The 16,972-nt window shown below is 29.1% G+C and overlaps 1 protein-coding gene across 1 annotated transcript in view; it reads left to right on the top strand.

The window, feature by feature from the left end:
* LOC115882287 (PDZ domain-containing RING finger protein 4) overlaps nt 1–3,187 on the top strand; it is a 135,393-nt gene extending 132,206 nt beyond the window's left edge. The window contains exons 6-8 of the mRNA XM_030900254.1: nt 974–1,331; nt 2,012–2,209; nt 2,262–3,187. Of these exons, the coding sequence (XP_030756114.1) occupies nt 974–1,331; nt 2,012–2,209; nt 2,262–2,576 (871 nt within the window). The 3' untranslated portion in view covers nt 2,577–3,187. The remainder of the gene's footprint in view (nt 1–973; nt 1,332–2,011; nt 2,210–2,261) is intronic.
* Nucleotides 3,188–16,972: the final 13,785 nt, after the last annotated feature.

Genomic DNA, 16,972 nt, shown 5'->3' with positions numbered 1-16,972 from the left:
TGATCTAGACATTTTTTTTATATTATTACATATTTATTATTTTCCATTCATATTCCTTTAATAATTTTATATCTGAAGTCATAAAAAATGGGATAGAATTTTCAATTCAATAAAAGATGTTTTGTTGAAAATAATTTGTTTGTTGTGTAACCACTCTTACAATCACTATAAAAATATGTAAAACGGTATTTGTTTTCAAGATACATGTTTAGTAGTGAATATATTTTTCATTTAATACCCAATAAAATTTAGAGTACCACTGAATTTTTAGGTGCTAGTAATATATACTGCGAGATTGAGTAAGATGTTACAGTAAGCTTTGAAACAATATTTTATTTTAATTTACTTATATCATCCACCACTCTCAATTTGTATGTGTTTATTATAGAAAAGCTATAAATAAATCAATTACTTACTATCTATCATAGTAAACTACTAGAGTTTTTATCCCTAAATATATCTAGATGACATTTTCGTCTTCTGATCTCTAGGTCACATTCCGAGTCGTATTTTTTTCTAAAAAGACTAACTTGGAAACTAACCGCTCCATATAGATCTTTACCAATGAGTTGGTAAAGATCTATATTACCAATCATGGCCTAGTACAAAGAACCGTACATTTATTACACTGGTATATATTATGTGTCCTTCCGTTCTTTCTTCTGATCAAAATCTGCACATGGCTTCGTCCAACATTCCCATCAGCTTTAAACGCCTACTGATCTTGTCAGATCTTCTGTCTTTGGATATCACATGGTGTTGAATAGTCGCTTTTTTTAAGGCCTCCGAAACTGTGAATATTAAAAAAAAATGGTTATATCGTATATTTTTTTATAATGAAAAATGTAATTCTAATTTGAAATGTAGTAGATAATACGAATTGATTGGCCACTACACGAATTATACCGAATTTTCATCATTTCATTTCATCAAATTTTTAATTGAAGAAATTAAAAATAAATTTTATTTATAGATCAACTTTAATACTGTGCCCTCTAGAAGAAAAAGAAGATGTGACCAAAGAAAAAGAAGCCAAAACTACGTGCGAATCGTGCAAACGCCAAGTAGCAAATAAAGCAAAGAAATCTAAATCGAGTTCTAAAATTGTAAGCCCATCGTCGCCCACAAGGCAAATGGGATTAAGTCCTGCCCACATTCTGTCTGATACGATGTACACAAACGTTGCAAATCTTCAACAAACGATTTTACTGCAACAACAGTTGTTCAGACAGGCACTCGTAGCGCAGAATTCTGAAGTGGTCAGTACAAGGCCTACTACTAGTTTTACTTCACCTAGTCTCAGCCAGTATCAGTTTGTTAGTGGATCTCAGGTAAATTCACTATGTCATTTAACAGTAAATATATAAGTGTTGAATGGAAGTTACCCGTTTATGAATTGCGTTTATCTTTTAGCCCAGTCCATCTCGAGGTTGAGGTTGAAGAATTTAGTAACCAACCAATCTGAGCTGGAATGCTATTTAACCCCTCAAAAGTCCCATTCGGTCCCAGCCTTGGATTGCCTTACAGATATATCCATTTGGATAACTTTTTTTTCGAAAAAACTAGAGACCCATTTTTTTGTAAAAAAACTAAATTTTAAACGACATAATTAGACAATTTTTTTTGAAAATCACCCTTATTTTTATATTTTTTAAATACTTAAATTTATTCTTGGTTACTCTATATTAACATTATACTATTAATGTAAATATTATAGTTGATTGGCTTCAGAAAGTTTTAATATCTGCCATAGACGCACTAAAAATAGCTATATCTCTATTAGTAATTACTTTAGAGGAAAAATGATCCAAGGAAAAAGTTTTGAAATTTAATTTTCTACAAAAAAGTGTCTTTATTTTTATTTTATTTATTTCATATATGCCAGAGGCATTAAAAAAATGAATAGATAATATAGAAGATTTAGTTTTTGATTATACGTTTCAGCTGATTTGTTGGTTACTAATTTTTTCCGCCATTACATACTTGGTTACCTTTACTATACTATTTACAGAGTTATACCACCAACACAATACCAGATAAAAGTTCAGTCGAGTCTCAAATGGAATGGAAGGTAAAACGAAGACCGGATGGAACTAGATACATTGCCAGAAGACCTGTAAGAAACCGAATATTGAAGAACAGAGAAATGAAAATTTTTGAAGAAAGAGCTGGACTAACCACAGAGGACGATACCATTTCTGAACTTAAGGTACATTGAAATTTCAGTTTCATTTACTATAATTATTACGATTTTTCCTTAGATCGGTCGGTACTGGACAAAAGAAGAACGCAAGAAGCATTTGGAGAAATCTAGGGAAAGAAAACAAAGGCAGGAGATCCTAATGGCATCACGAAATATTGAAGAAGTCAGCGAGGAACAGTTTAAGTCATCATCACGGAAAGCAGCCAATAATCTTGACAACACAGTAAAGAAACATCGAAGTATCAAGTCCAGGACACACAAAGAGAAAGAGGGCCATGAAAATTCGGTGCAGGAGGTGGTGGTCCATGGTCAAAAAACGCCACCACCAGCAAATGGAAAACTTATAGGGTTGCTATCAGTAACAACTGTCTAAATACCAATATTCAGTATGTTTATATCTTATTTATAATATAACATCTATATAAGATGTCGTTATGTTTCTTCCCTAGGAAATGTTGCATATTAAGCTAAAATTTTATTTATATTTCAGATAGAACTATTTTTATTCTTAAGGTTATAATGGATATGGGTCTTGATTTTTGGCTTATGGCAACTTATGGATAGTAGATCTCTTTTCTTCTCTAATTATGTATTTATATTGTCGTTGTTTAAACCAAGTATCGAATAACGAATAGAAAAATGATGTATATATGTATACTTTCAGACCCATCTCCATTTACTTCAAAATGTGATGTTTTAATATAATTAGGTGTACATATCAAATATAACTTCGTTTTTCAGCAAGCAGCTTTCAAGGGACGAAGATATTGTATTTTTTAATATAAAGAAGCTCTATTATTATGATATTGTTATAGATCTGTACGCAATTCCATCGTAATTGAAAACACTATGCTTTCAAGATGCGTTTGTATAACCAATAAACTATATCCAATTTTATATAAATGAATAAATGTGATATTTATTAAAGCACTTTATATGTGCCTCTTAGAGACAGAGCAAAACGCTAGATGTATTGTCTAATAACAGAAGTTTTAAAAATATTTTACTGCCTTTAGCAAGCACAGGTATTTTAAAGAATCTAGTTCCACATAGCTGTATAATCAGTGTCAAAATAAAGTAAATATAAAAAAGTCTTATTTTATTATGCACCACCAAATATCCTTACCAATATTAGCAATTTCCCACTTTTTTGTTGCAGGGTTCAGTCTTGGTCTTCCACAAAACTCTTGCAAGTCTTGTATTTTTTACTAACTTATTTTTTTTTAATTTTATGCAATAGTGACGAAACCACTATTTGTAAAAAATTAAAACAATAATTTTGAACAAATAAAAAATAAAATTTTCATGTCTTGAATCATTTAATTTCATTTCTGTGTTTGATATAATTAACTTAATCCACTTTAAAGCATACTCACACTGTACACCAACATTGCAAGATGTATATCGTTTTTATGCACAGTGAAGTGGACTACTGATATATCAGCTAGTATCACATATAAACGAGAAAAAATGCATGACCACAGGAGTTACATGCTTTGTCTTGGTCTTGCAAATCAAATGCTAGTCTTGGTATTGGTTCTTTAACTATGACCCATAACCAGTCGCGCTCACTACTACTTTTAATTATATTTTTTTTAAGTTTCATAGTATGTTCTTTAAATAAGAATATCAGCTTAAAGTATTTTAATTTATATAATATAGTGAATTATATTTCCAAAATACAGTATTTTAATAAGTAGCACAGTAAATATAATCTAAAATAATATAACTTTATATTTTTAGTTATGGATGCCCCATCACACGACAGAATTTTTATTTCATCTTTGTTCTAAATTTTTAAACACTTAAAAAATATCGGCAAACATAATTTCAAATTACATTTAATTATAAGATCTTTTATATTTCGTTTTGCTCAAAATAATTAGAGATTAAAAAATTCTAAACATCATAAGTTTTTTAAATATATATATTTTTTAATATTATATGAGAGAATACAGTATAAACAGTATTAAAAGTAAAAACAGTTTACATATTATTGCACTAGCTTATAACTAAAATTATTATCACAGATAACATATGTGTTATCTGTGTTATTATTAGCTAGAAAAGCAAAAAATATATATAAAAAAATTAACAGGAACCCCAACAGGCAAAAGGGTATAGCAAACTGTATTTTAGGAGTTTAATGGATAGCCCAAGGGAGATGAAAAAGAAATCTTATAAATACCAGTCAATAATGTAAAAATATAAATCAATAAAAACTTCTAATAAAAGTTCAAGATGCTATAGAAAACTCTAATTTTATCGAGTTAATCGAATGCCTAAAAATAACGAAAATCTAGAGATCCACAAATATTTAAAGCTTTTTATTGAGAAATTGCGGGCAAGGACCACAGATGTCGCCTGTAGTACTTCTCGCATAAAGCATTAAAAGATCTACTCCTTTATTTTATATTTTTAAATACTTTATGTATTTATGAATTAAATATAACTTTCTGAATGACCATTCTTTAAATATTGACTTTAATGTATTATGGTAAGAGAAAATCCAAATATAATTACACGAGAACAGAAAAAATTATCAGCTTTAAAAACTTAGAATTATAAAAAAAAATTATAAAAATCCTTAGAATTAAAGTTATTTCTAGAAGAATATAGGCATATTTTGTAATTCAAATTATTTTTATTACGTAAAAAGAAGTAGTGTTAAATAACAACAAAAAAAGTTAAACTTTATATTTGTGATAATTAAAATATATAATAACAAATTAACAAAGTATGATCTAAAAATTATAGTTTATGTTTATAGGAACATATTGCTAATATAAAATAGAAATTATTACATAGATTGAAATAAAATAATAATTAAACTATATTAAAATACTATACTATAACATATTATCATATAAAATAATGAATAAAAATAAGAAATTATTATCTATACTAAAACAGAAAACAATTAAAATTAGTGAAAATAAAAACTTTATCAATAATAATACTGCTATATATTATAAGAAATAAAAGTACTGGCAGTTTGATTAAAAAGGTAAAAAGTTCTCTTACAATAGAGAAATTTAGAAGAATAATATCAGTATAGTTTTTCTGAACAGCTTATGTACAAAATATCACAGTAATTTGACGAATCGTTGCTTTATAATACAAATTACCTAAACACTAAAAGTATAAGCTATAAACTGATAATATAAAATAATGTACTAATTACACTTCTGTACAAGTATATGGCTACAATCTACAGTAAAAAGTGAATATTTATATGTTAAACTAAAATAATATTGAAAACTGGCAGTTTAAATATAGTTTTGAGTTTTTATTTTCTAAGGAATAAACTAGATTTTAATATTAAAATGACAGCGTTTATATACATTTTTTATACAAAGTTATCACAGGTTTTAGTTACCCCAGAGTTCTTAACTTATAATACAATTTACTTAAACACTAATATAATAGTTTGGCCATATTTAACTAAGACTAAATCATAAATATAGATTAGAGTTTCTTAATGCAATATAATGATTTTCTGTAGTAGAATCATAAAAAACTAAACTGATTTTTTGAAGCCGTAAACATTGAAAATGCTTAACTAGTCTGGCGTATGAGAAATACATTTCAATAACAAATTTCCCACAAAGGTAATTTAAAGGCAAGTTATTAATGCATCGTTTTTATACTAATCAAAAAATAAAACATATAGTTTTATTTTTTGAGTAAATAAAAAAAACTATAATTAAATAATCGACTACGTAGTTCTAATGAAACATGATTTTTTATCATCCTAAATACCTGTGAGATGTGATATTTTTCTGCCTCAGCAGTTCTCGAACAACAATCTCTGTAGCTCTAGCAGTCATTTTAATGTTTGTTAATTTCGCTATAGCCTGTATATCCTCCTCGATTTGTTTTCTCATTAACAGGCAGCTCAAATTCAGATAGTTACTAGTGTCGAGTATAACACTACGCTTCTTTGACGGTGGTAGAAGTAGTGAAAAATGCAGCAGCAAATATACTACAAGAAACATCTCTAAAATATTTTTTAAGTCAGTAATTTAAATTTAAAACAATAATTATTTTATATATGACTTACTCAATGTGCTATCCATTTCTTGCTTCAGCTTCTATTCAAATGACTGGAGTGTGTGCTCTGTAAGGTGAAAAATCAGGATTGCAAGTGTTGGCAGTTCCATTAGTTTATACGGGGTGTCTCGTAATGTAAAATTTGTTCCGGGTATGTCGCGGAATCATTTAGAGTTAAAATTGAAATTATATAACAATTAAATTATTATTAAAACTGACTATTTTTTTTAATTGTTCTCTATTTAAATAAAGAATTTTTGGAAGCTTTTAACCCTTATTATCACTTTGTTTTCCGTACGTCTGTCTGTCAAGACCCTTTACCTCGGGAACGCGTGGAGTTATCGAGTTGAAATTAAAACCATTTACTCAGGTCTACAGGCCCTTGAAGCTGTGAAAAAATCAAACTTCAAAGTTAACGTAAAAAAACATACAGAGTCCTTTGTACCGCAAAAAAATGTATAATTCGACACTCTCAAGGGAATCGTAATTATTCCAGTTGGCCTAGAATTATGAAATTTGGCAAGTAATGCCGTTTTATACTACCAGTATCGGGACATAATAAACTTAATTCACTTTAAAGACTAAAAAATAAATAAAAATGTGAATGTCTGTGAATTATAGTATAGGGTGTGGTTTTATACGTAGGACTATAATTTTTTACAGATCTATTTTTAGATCTAGATTTTTTTTATATGCGTATATCAAATAAATAATATTATTCTGTTACTTTTAAATTGTTTTAATTTTATAAAACAATGTATTGGATTATTTTATAAAACAGAATGTTTACTTTCAGTATCAGGATCAGGGTATGATATTGCTGATATTGGTAAACCGTGATATTTGTGGACCACCTCGTATACAGGAAAATAAAAATTTGATAATACCGAATATGTCAGTTATCGCTTTTATAGTTCTGCTTACTGTTGCAGTGCTGTGATTCATTTGAAAATATTAAGATAGTGATATGTGCGGGAATTATCAGAAACATCTCCTCGTAAAATAAACAATGCAGTTCAATATTATAGCTATTATGACAGATAGATAATCAACTGTATTTGAAAACGTTTTACGAAACTAATCTTCATGAAAACTGAAAATATAAATATACAAAAATATATAGATATATACATTTTTTAGAAAACCTGGTATTTGTTTATACCTATATTGACTTCGATCATTATAATGTTGGAAATACCTGTGGCATTGAACAAGGCATTTTTTAGAAATAAATCTCATTAAAAATATTTCAATTTTCCGATTTATATTTTCAGAAAATTAATTAAAATATTTGATGTGTTATCTGATTATATTATAAACACTTAATACATTAATATATAATGTGTATTTTTTTTGTTTAAGATATGTTTTTACAAAGTAGATCTCAAAATGAATTTAGCAAAAGTTAAAGTAATGTACAACGAACCCGTAGACAGAAAAGACATTCTGATAAATACCTACTATAATACTGGAAATAGTAGAAGAATGAATATATTTAGGATAACTACTACACAGCTCAGTATCTGTACTACCACAAATCAACAGAAGAATTTAAGTTAACATGGAGTACATATGCAAGAAACTCAGTCATATTCAAACCTAGACTTTATTATTTAAGACTCACCCTGTATATATATCTATTATTATTTTCTTTTTCAGATAGGACAAGTTTTGGTAGATCGGAAATAGCACTTCACCTAATATGATGGTAAGTTTTATTATTATTTTTTTCTTTAGTATATAGGATTTCAAACATGTGTATATAATTTTATGTATGCAAAAAACGCAAGGGGGGGGAACTTTTTTTATCAAATTTAAAGTATTATATTTTTTTTATTTTCATTATTTTTTTTTGAAAAACAACCCTTTGATTAACCCTGTATAATAAGTCAAATACTAAAGTTTATAAAGAACTGAGTTTACGAACTAGAGCTAATATATTTATACAGTTTGCTAAAAAAATTATGGGAATAGAGTTAGAAATAAAAGAAATATAACAATTTAAATTTGACAAAAAAAAATCCGTTGCGTTTTATGCATCTGAGTGTATTTACCGATACCATATAAAATTGCTGCGGTTGCTGACGAATGTTTTCTCGTGTGCTTTTCAACCTGAAACAATTTAAAGCAATTAACAAAATTGAATTCTTAAAAACGTGTATCAAGTTTGAGTTTTCCTGAGGCAAGCAGTTCGGGCCGAAATAATAAAAACGGGTCCAGGAGCCAAGAAAAATGTTTGATTTTTCTTTTAACTGGCCTTTGCTTAAATCCGTGCCGCACATACAAACAGAACGGCCAGCGAAAAATTATAGTGTACTATTTTATTTAGCTGTAGTGCGCTTTGCTCCAAGCTACAGACTAAAGCACAATTTAATAGGCGGCTTTTATATTAGGGCTTAATAAATTTCGTTCACACATTTCTTTTTCCGCCCTCAGAGAAATGAGTTCTGTTCCATTTAGGTTCTACATATTTTAAAGAATGTGGTTAAATTTGATTTTTATGAAAAATGTCTATACCTCTGGGACATAGGGACACAGGGTACATAATAAATTTTAATAACGCCAAAATTATAATGAAAGAAGCGATAGCCTCTAAAAGAAAAACAAAAGAGGCTTTTTTAATACAACCTAATAAACATACCTACGTAAAAATTAAAAATAATCATACAGAAAGTTTGGGGCTTTTTGGTTTTACCTTATTAAGTAATTGTTATCAGGTAGTAATTGTTAATTTTGAAGTTTAACTTGATATAATTGTAATTTTAAAAAAACTAAAGTGTTCTCGAATAGTTGAATTTAAATATTTTAAATAGTTTTTTTTCTTTATTCTTTGTATTTTTTTGCTTCCGACGACGGAAAGAGATAAACTTTCCGAAACTTTAAGCATTTGTTTGTTGGTTAGGCAAATTTTATATATCTGTAAACCTAACTTCTGATAAGTAGTTTCCGTTTGGGATTAACGAAGAAGTGTTAACAAAAAATAACTATTATATTTTGTAGATTTTCTTGCAGTGGCGAAATACCCACAATGATTTTTATGAAAGAGGTTTTAGAGACACCTATGTTCAAGATAGTTTTTGAATAAAATGATTAAGGAAGGAGCATATCAAAAAACTTTGGTCGGGTGCGATGGGAACCTAATATGGCCGACTTAAATTCCGGTTTATCAGTACCGTTCTAATTTATTCAAAACGTGTAAAAAGTGTGTAGGGTAGAATAATATATTGTTCTATTTTACGATGTCAATAAATGTTATTAGGGATTAAAATTAAATAAAAATAGATAAGTTATAATAATTATTTTATAAAACAAACTTTAGATACGCTACATTATTATTATTTTTTTTATTTTATTACGCTTTATTGCATGTAAGTCAAATTGGCGTATCTTAATTGTTTTTGACAAGTAGTAAATAAAAACACAAATGCAAGAAAAAAAAAATATAATATATAATTAATTCTGTGTGAATTTCATAAATGATCGGTTTACACGTACGCATATTATACAGGGTGAGTATTAAATAAGTGCAAATATTTTTAGGAGTAGTATATTTCGAGGTTTTTCCGTGAAAAAATATTTATTAATAAATTTTTGGATTTTTTTTTAGTTTTTAGCTAAAAACATAATTTCTTGGTAATATGGCAACATAAGTAGTAGATTAAATTTACAAGAAAGAAAACCGAGAAAAGATCGAGTGGTTGTCAAAATTTTAAACAAAAAATATATTTTTGTAATTTTCAAAGTAAAACAACTCGGTTATTTTGGATTTATTTGAAAAATGGTAAGGAGAAAATATGATTCTTTTATCGATGTACTTGCCGTGAAAATATTTGCTCTTATTTAAGACTCACCCTGTATAGTCATATACAAAAGAAAAATTATTCCATTATTTGTCTCGATTTTTGACCGCGCTACATAACCAACTATTTTACAGTCTTTTTTGATAAATCGCACTAATGTCACTGTTAATTAAAGTTCTGACCTCTAAACAAAACCAATTGTAGAATAAATAATAAATATCATAAAATAATCTTAGTAAAGACTAACAAATCCACAAAAATTAAAATCAAATTGTAATATATCAATTGAAACGCCAAACAAAACTGTCAAGTATCTATGATGTCGATAGTGGACGGACCATGCTTAAAATACTCCTTATTCCTTAATCATTTTATTCAAAGTCTACAATACACTTTTCAATTTAACTTATATATTTTTGATTAGATTTAATTAATGTTGAAGTTTAATTTTTCGAGACGTTTATGTTTAAGACAAAGGAAATTGGTAGCTTTTATCGTAGTATTGCACGGAGCAGAAATAATTAAATTTTGTAATTGTTAATTTCTCTCTTCGGATATTTAGCCCAGGCCATGTAAAAAACATCCCCCTGAGTCGTAAAATTGTCGTGGTGCGCACTTTATCGAGTTTGAAAATTAGCGAAAACTTGACATGCATTTGAAATAACTTGTTGCCATTTAGCGGAAAAGGGTTCAGCGTCTACATTTAAAACGTTTAAGTTCGAGTCTTTGTATTGTGCCGCTGGAAATTTGATCAACTTTTTATTTTGTTCCAGCCAAGATTTAATTTGAAAAGGGCATAATTAAGCTTAAATGGAGTTATCTTATTTTAGCATCTTGTTTCGGAATTACTTCCTTGATAGGTGTAGAGGAGGTGAAGGTATTTCGGAATAGTTATTACAAAAAATATTGCAAAGTTTTAGTTTAAAAAAATTATTGCAATAATTCCCAATTTATTTTCTGTTATAAAAATTTTAATTACGTCACAATTAATTTTTCAAATATGTCTCCGCTGTACTACAAATTAAAATAACTACAAAATCTGTTGTTATTATATACAAGCTGAACTAGTAGTTTATGTACCATATTTAACCAGATAGCGCCACGCATAGTTTCAATAAGTCAGTATCCCAAATTACCAACAGTATTCCGAATTACCAGCACTTCCCGTATACATTTTGTCTCTTACATTAAGGCCCTTTTCAACAGAACTTACCCATCTCCTATCTATAGAAGTATATTTCTTCATAAGAAATCGCATTGAAATAACTTAATCAATAATTGAATTAACCCATCCCACCTAGTATACTGCTCATGTAACATCGAGTGAAGTTAATTATAGATAATACTTATCAGTGTTCCTATCAAAGCCCGTTTTTGTGTAAATTCGTAAAACCTCCGGTGACCACGGACTGATAATACTTAAAAGATTGCCTGATAAGTCTCCAGATACCCTGGACCGACGACAGACCTTTTTACCCTAAAGAACATTTATCTAAATGCTTCAAAAACCTTTATTTCTACAAGAGTGATCTGACAGTTCGACTTTTCAAATATTTAGGCTCTAGTACCTATATATTTTAGATAATCTTTATTATGAAGCTTTTCTTTAATTACTAATACATTTAAGGCTTGGGGAGTTTAAGTTTATGACTGAAACATGCTAAGTTAAGCAGAGAAATAATTTTGGTATAACAGATGAAGAAAGCTCACTGTTTTATATTAGCTATAAAATCTAAGTCATTTAACATTCCGGTATTGCGGTATATAAGGGGGAGAATACAACGAAATCAAGTCATTAAAAATAATGCCACAGAAGACAGGAAGCTGTAAGGGTGATTAAAACTGTATTCTTGTTGCTAAAGATAAGAGTAATTAAACTCATTGTAATTTTTCTAAAGCTGCCTTTAAAGGACATTACTTGTTTTCCAGCAAGTAGTGCGGATTGTTCATGCTGTTTATTAAATAAATTAAACAAAAGGGGGTTGATATAAATAAATTTCTTTCAATTTCAGCTAGATTTTGCATATTGGAGGTTCCGCGTCGATATTGTTATGCATGCGAACTAATTTAGTTGTTTTAGCGTATTGTGAAATCAAATTTAACAAATAATTGAGGGAATTGAGATTAATCCTGTATTTCGGCACATATACAAAATAGAATTTCTAGCATATCGTAAAAACCCAATATACATAAATATCAATTTACAATTCAAATTCTAATGAAATCGTACCTGCGTTTTGCATAAACAGAAACACTTTTACATTATTAAATACACGTGGTGAAATAATTAATTAAGTAAATATTTTTTGAGCGGCCTCACATTTTAATTTATACAATATCGATATCAATTTAAAATAATTCAACAAAAGCTAAATAATCATATAAATGATATTATTACGGTAGATTTATTCGAAATACGACATACACCACTAAATCACGGAATTTAACGATTATTTTTTGTAATATTGAATATATTTGCAAGAATATACATATGTCCAAAATTATTACATATGAATGTTTGGTAAAAGCAAGGTAAAACTATATAAACGCCAGTCCAGGAGATGTTAATTTATAAAGTTAATCGTAACTTAGTTTAGACCACAAAAATAGCTATTTCTGTATTATACACTTTTATTACAAGTAAATTTAATAAATAATAGATAATTGATTTATAAAGTTTAATAATTAAAATTAAATTCAAAGTGTAAAAACAAAGAATAACGAAAAGTATGAAATTAATAGTCTGTATTTCCTCCTGTCAGACGGTTGGCATGCTACCTATCAGATTATCTAGGTAGGCCTGTGGAATTTATTCCCATTCTCTTCGATTGCTGTAATTCTTAATTTTCATTAAGTTAAGGGTGGGTTATTCTCCCTTCCTCACAAAAGTGTTGCACTTCCATTTTCCATTGCCCGGTATGGTGGTGCATTGTCATCAAAGAAGACAAAATTTGCTCCAACAATCTTTTTAATTAATCAGCAAACTTGATTTATAAATTAAAATTAAATTCAAAGTGTAAAAACAAAGAGTGAGGAAAAGTATATAATAGTAAAGTATATATTTCCTTCTCGGGCATTAAATGCTCAGAGGGTTTGGCATGCTACTTATCAGATTCTCTAGGTAGGCCTGTGGAATTTGTTCCCATTCTTCGATTGCTGCAATCTGCAATTCTTAATTCTCATCAAGTTAAGGGTGGGCTATTTCATTTCTTTATTCGTGATTTTAGGACGTCCCAAGCATGTTCTATTACCTTCATATCTGAAGGTTTAGCTACATACTGAATATTTAATTTTAAAAATACAAAGATGTATCGGGTGAGAGAAATACGGGTGTATCGTCAGTCAACAAGAAAAAAATATTTCTGTAAACTTAATTGGTTTAATTTGTAAAAAACATTTTAAACAACTCTTTTAATAACTACATAAGCAGTTCTTTTTTATTTATTAACAGCATATTTTTAAAAGCTTGTTCTTGTAAAATTTACATAAACGACAGTGATTGCTATTAAGTGAATAGGTCAGATATTTTAGGGTCTTTTTCATATTCTGTTATACTATGGAGATGCAAAAAAACCGTTTAGATAATGAAAATTTAAGGCACTATTTTCAGAGAGAGAAAAAAAAAAGAAAAAAAAACACTAAAAGAAAAAATTTAGTGGAAAATGCGCCGCCACAATGAATTTTGATTTAGTCCGAACGTTTCCGCTGTATATATTGCAGAGCGGTCGAATTTTTATCCTTTTTCTACCTAAATATAAGCTTTTAAAAAAATAGGATTTTCCCAAATCCTTACCCCCGCTTATAATGTAAATGTGCGAGCGAAGTGGACCTTTGCAAGAAAAATAGGAAACCAATTATCTAAGAGGATTACAGAATGGTAGAAAACTGCTATAACTGTTTCATTTTTATTATTTTTTAAATGATTTCCTATCATTAATGCAGTGCCTTGAGTTTTGACTGTGCTACAGTTTTGTAACTTTTAGCAAATTACCCCCAAAAGTAAAAAATTTGAATCTTATTTCTAGGCCTACTGTGACGTTTTTTTTTTCTGGAGACCATAGTAATTTTATAGAACTAATAATATTTTTTTAATATATAACTAATTTTTCACTGCAACAATAAGCATACTGTAAAATTTTGCTAGAATAAAGAATTATAGAAAAATAACAATAAATCATGTTTATAAAAGAGAAATTTTAAAAAATTCGATGCAACTGGTTTTCTCAGATGACATTGTGTACTGGATTAGAAAAATAATTCGCGCAACAGGTTACATGTGGTATTTTATTTCGTTCTCATGCTACATTATCACTGAATGGCAGTATTAATTTCCACGTAAGTTCAAGTACTAGAGGCTAAATTTCGATGGTCCATTGAAATTCTATTTGCACCGGTCAACTGGCTATGCAGGCCGTATAAGTGAGATGGTCAGTTTGCTTTGGGCTTCAGCTTCAAGCTAAATCACGATATAAAGTACGCGATGCTATCTTGCGGAGAGCGGTTTCTGAGTAAGCCGTTAATATATGCACAGCAATGCATTTGTTTCTGTTTAATACAATAATTCAAGGGTTAATTGAGGAAGGACTAATTGAGGGGCTTAGAACAGAAAGAATACAAGTGAATTTTTTCTAAGTACAGATTTAGATATTTTAGGTGCCAATTTATTTCGTATAAGATGAAATTCAGTCAATTCTACAGGGGTGCCTAGTAGAGTAGAGCGTAGAATCTACTTAATCTACATTTATACTAGATAAATTGGTATCTAAAGTATTTCAATCTGTACTTAAGTCCATTTAAAATAAAAAGTCACCCCTTGGGGATATACCCCTTTTATTCTAAGCCCCTCAATTATTAGTGACTTAGGTTCATTTTGTACACTGAAATAACTTTGTAGAGAGACTTTTTTTCCAAAAATCAATCACCAAATTATTAGCCGACCAAACCTAACCTAACCTAACCAACAGGTATGGTAGGCTATTAAGATAGGCAAAAAAAAAGTTTTTTTAATTTTACTCAAAATGAGTTATTTGGGTTATAAATGACCTAAATACAAAATATTTTCATGGTGTCTGTCCGTCTGTCCGTCTGTAATACGATAACTCAAAAACCGCTAAACCGATTTTAACCAAATTTGGCACAAAAATACTGTGGCACCCGAGAATCTGGCCATTAGTTTTTGGTGGGGGTGGGGGGTTGGTAAGGGGGTATGGGAGAGAGTTAAAAATTTTAAAAAATCGTAACTCCAAAATTACAGTAGCTAGCGAAACGCTGTTTTCAATTTAAGATTAGGAATAATATTTGCAACATAATTTGTAATAACATCAAAATCAGTCAAAGTCGCAGTTTTTGAGATATTAACATATTTTAGTATGGGCGGCTATACGTGCCTCCCGGCGCCAATTTTTTTTTTATTCATTTACATCCTATACCGGGGAGGGGCGGATCCAGGATTTTGGAAAAGGGGGCTAGACTCAAAACTTTACTCAAAGTAGATACTCCAGAGTCGTTTGTGACAAAATAAATTAATAATATCGATTTTATCAGATAAAAAAACGAGATTTGGTTCGTTAGTATATGACATAAATCTGGATTGATTGACGTATTCAATTGTTTTCGGTCACTTCCTGTTTCACCGGAAATGATTTCAACTTTTGATTTTTAAATGGCACCGTCGATATTTTTTTACTTTATTCGATAGAAAATGACACTCTGAATAGAATGACGTAGCATATGTCAACTTTTGACATTTTCGCATATTATGGCTAATTTGAAATTGTAACAGGCGGTTCATAACGTCAATTTGACTCGAAATACCAAGTACGTGGTACCAAATTATTCGTAAAAAATTATTTTTCCAAATATGCTAATAAGCCACCCTCGTTCTGATTTAAAGAATTCAAATATATAATAATATACCGGGTGAGTCTTAAATAAGTGCAAATATTTTCAGGGCTGGTAGATCTCGAAAAAAGAAACATATTTTCTCTTTATCATTTTTCAAATAAGTCCAAAATAACCGAGTTATTTAAGTTTGAAAATTTGATTTTTTTGGAAAAATTTTGACAGCCACCGGATTTTTTCTGTATTTGCATCCCTTTAAGTGCCGTAACCATAGAGTAAAGCCGTAACTATGGTAATATCAGAGATTAAGAATTTATACCGTGGGAAAATTTGCGGTGAACAGGCAGTTCTAAAAAAGTTTTCGGAAAATATATACAGGAAATTTAAAAGAAAATGCATGATTTTCAACATCTTTTTGCGAAAAACCTCATAGACGTGTTCCTGGGGTCAAAATATACCACCCCTGAAAATATTTGCACTTATTTAAGACTCTAAGATATAGCAGTAAAATCTAGACATTTTTCCAATTTCTCGTTATCACTTGCATTCCCGTTGCCAATGATTAGAGATTTTTCTCTCAATATTTTCAATCTCCTCCTAAGAAATAAGAACCGCAGATATAAAACCTATTTCTCGTTTATCGCACAATATGTATTTCTTAAGTTCTACAAAATCCTGAGAATTTTAGATGCATAAAATATTATTTTACATATAAAGTGGTTAGACTCAAAGACGCGTTACGGGAAAATATGTTGAAATGCGTTGTTTATTTAGTCGTAATGGCCTATATCGTGTAAAATATACAAGAGGAAAATAAAAGTTTGACAGTAATAGAATCGTTTCAAATCAGAAATCATTTTCTCTATTTACACTCATACAGTTTATTTTCCTGGGGCAATTTTACGACTTTGACAGAATTTAGTTTTACGCAAAACTTTGCGATATTTACCACTAACTTTTTTAGGTGAAAAGTTCGACATATATTTTAACATATTTTTACATAGAAATAAAACTAGTATTTTATAGTAAACTTTTTTGGGTGTGATTACTAATATTTTTTATTCTTTAAAGAAGA

This window comes from Sitophilus oryzae, unplaced genomic scaffold (genome assembly GCF_002938485.1).
Source record: "Sitophilus oryzae breed Bouriz unplaced genomic scaffold, Soryzae_2.0 scaffold_177_pilon_pilon, whole genome shotgun sequence".
In the NCBI taxonomy this organism is placed as follows: Eukaryota; Metazoa; Arthropoda; class Insecta; order Coleoptera; family Curculionidae; genus Sitophilus; species Sitophilus oryzae.
The sequence above is the reverse complement of the archived record's forward strand: the minus strand, read 5'-3'. Positions and strand labels throughout refer to the sequence as shown.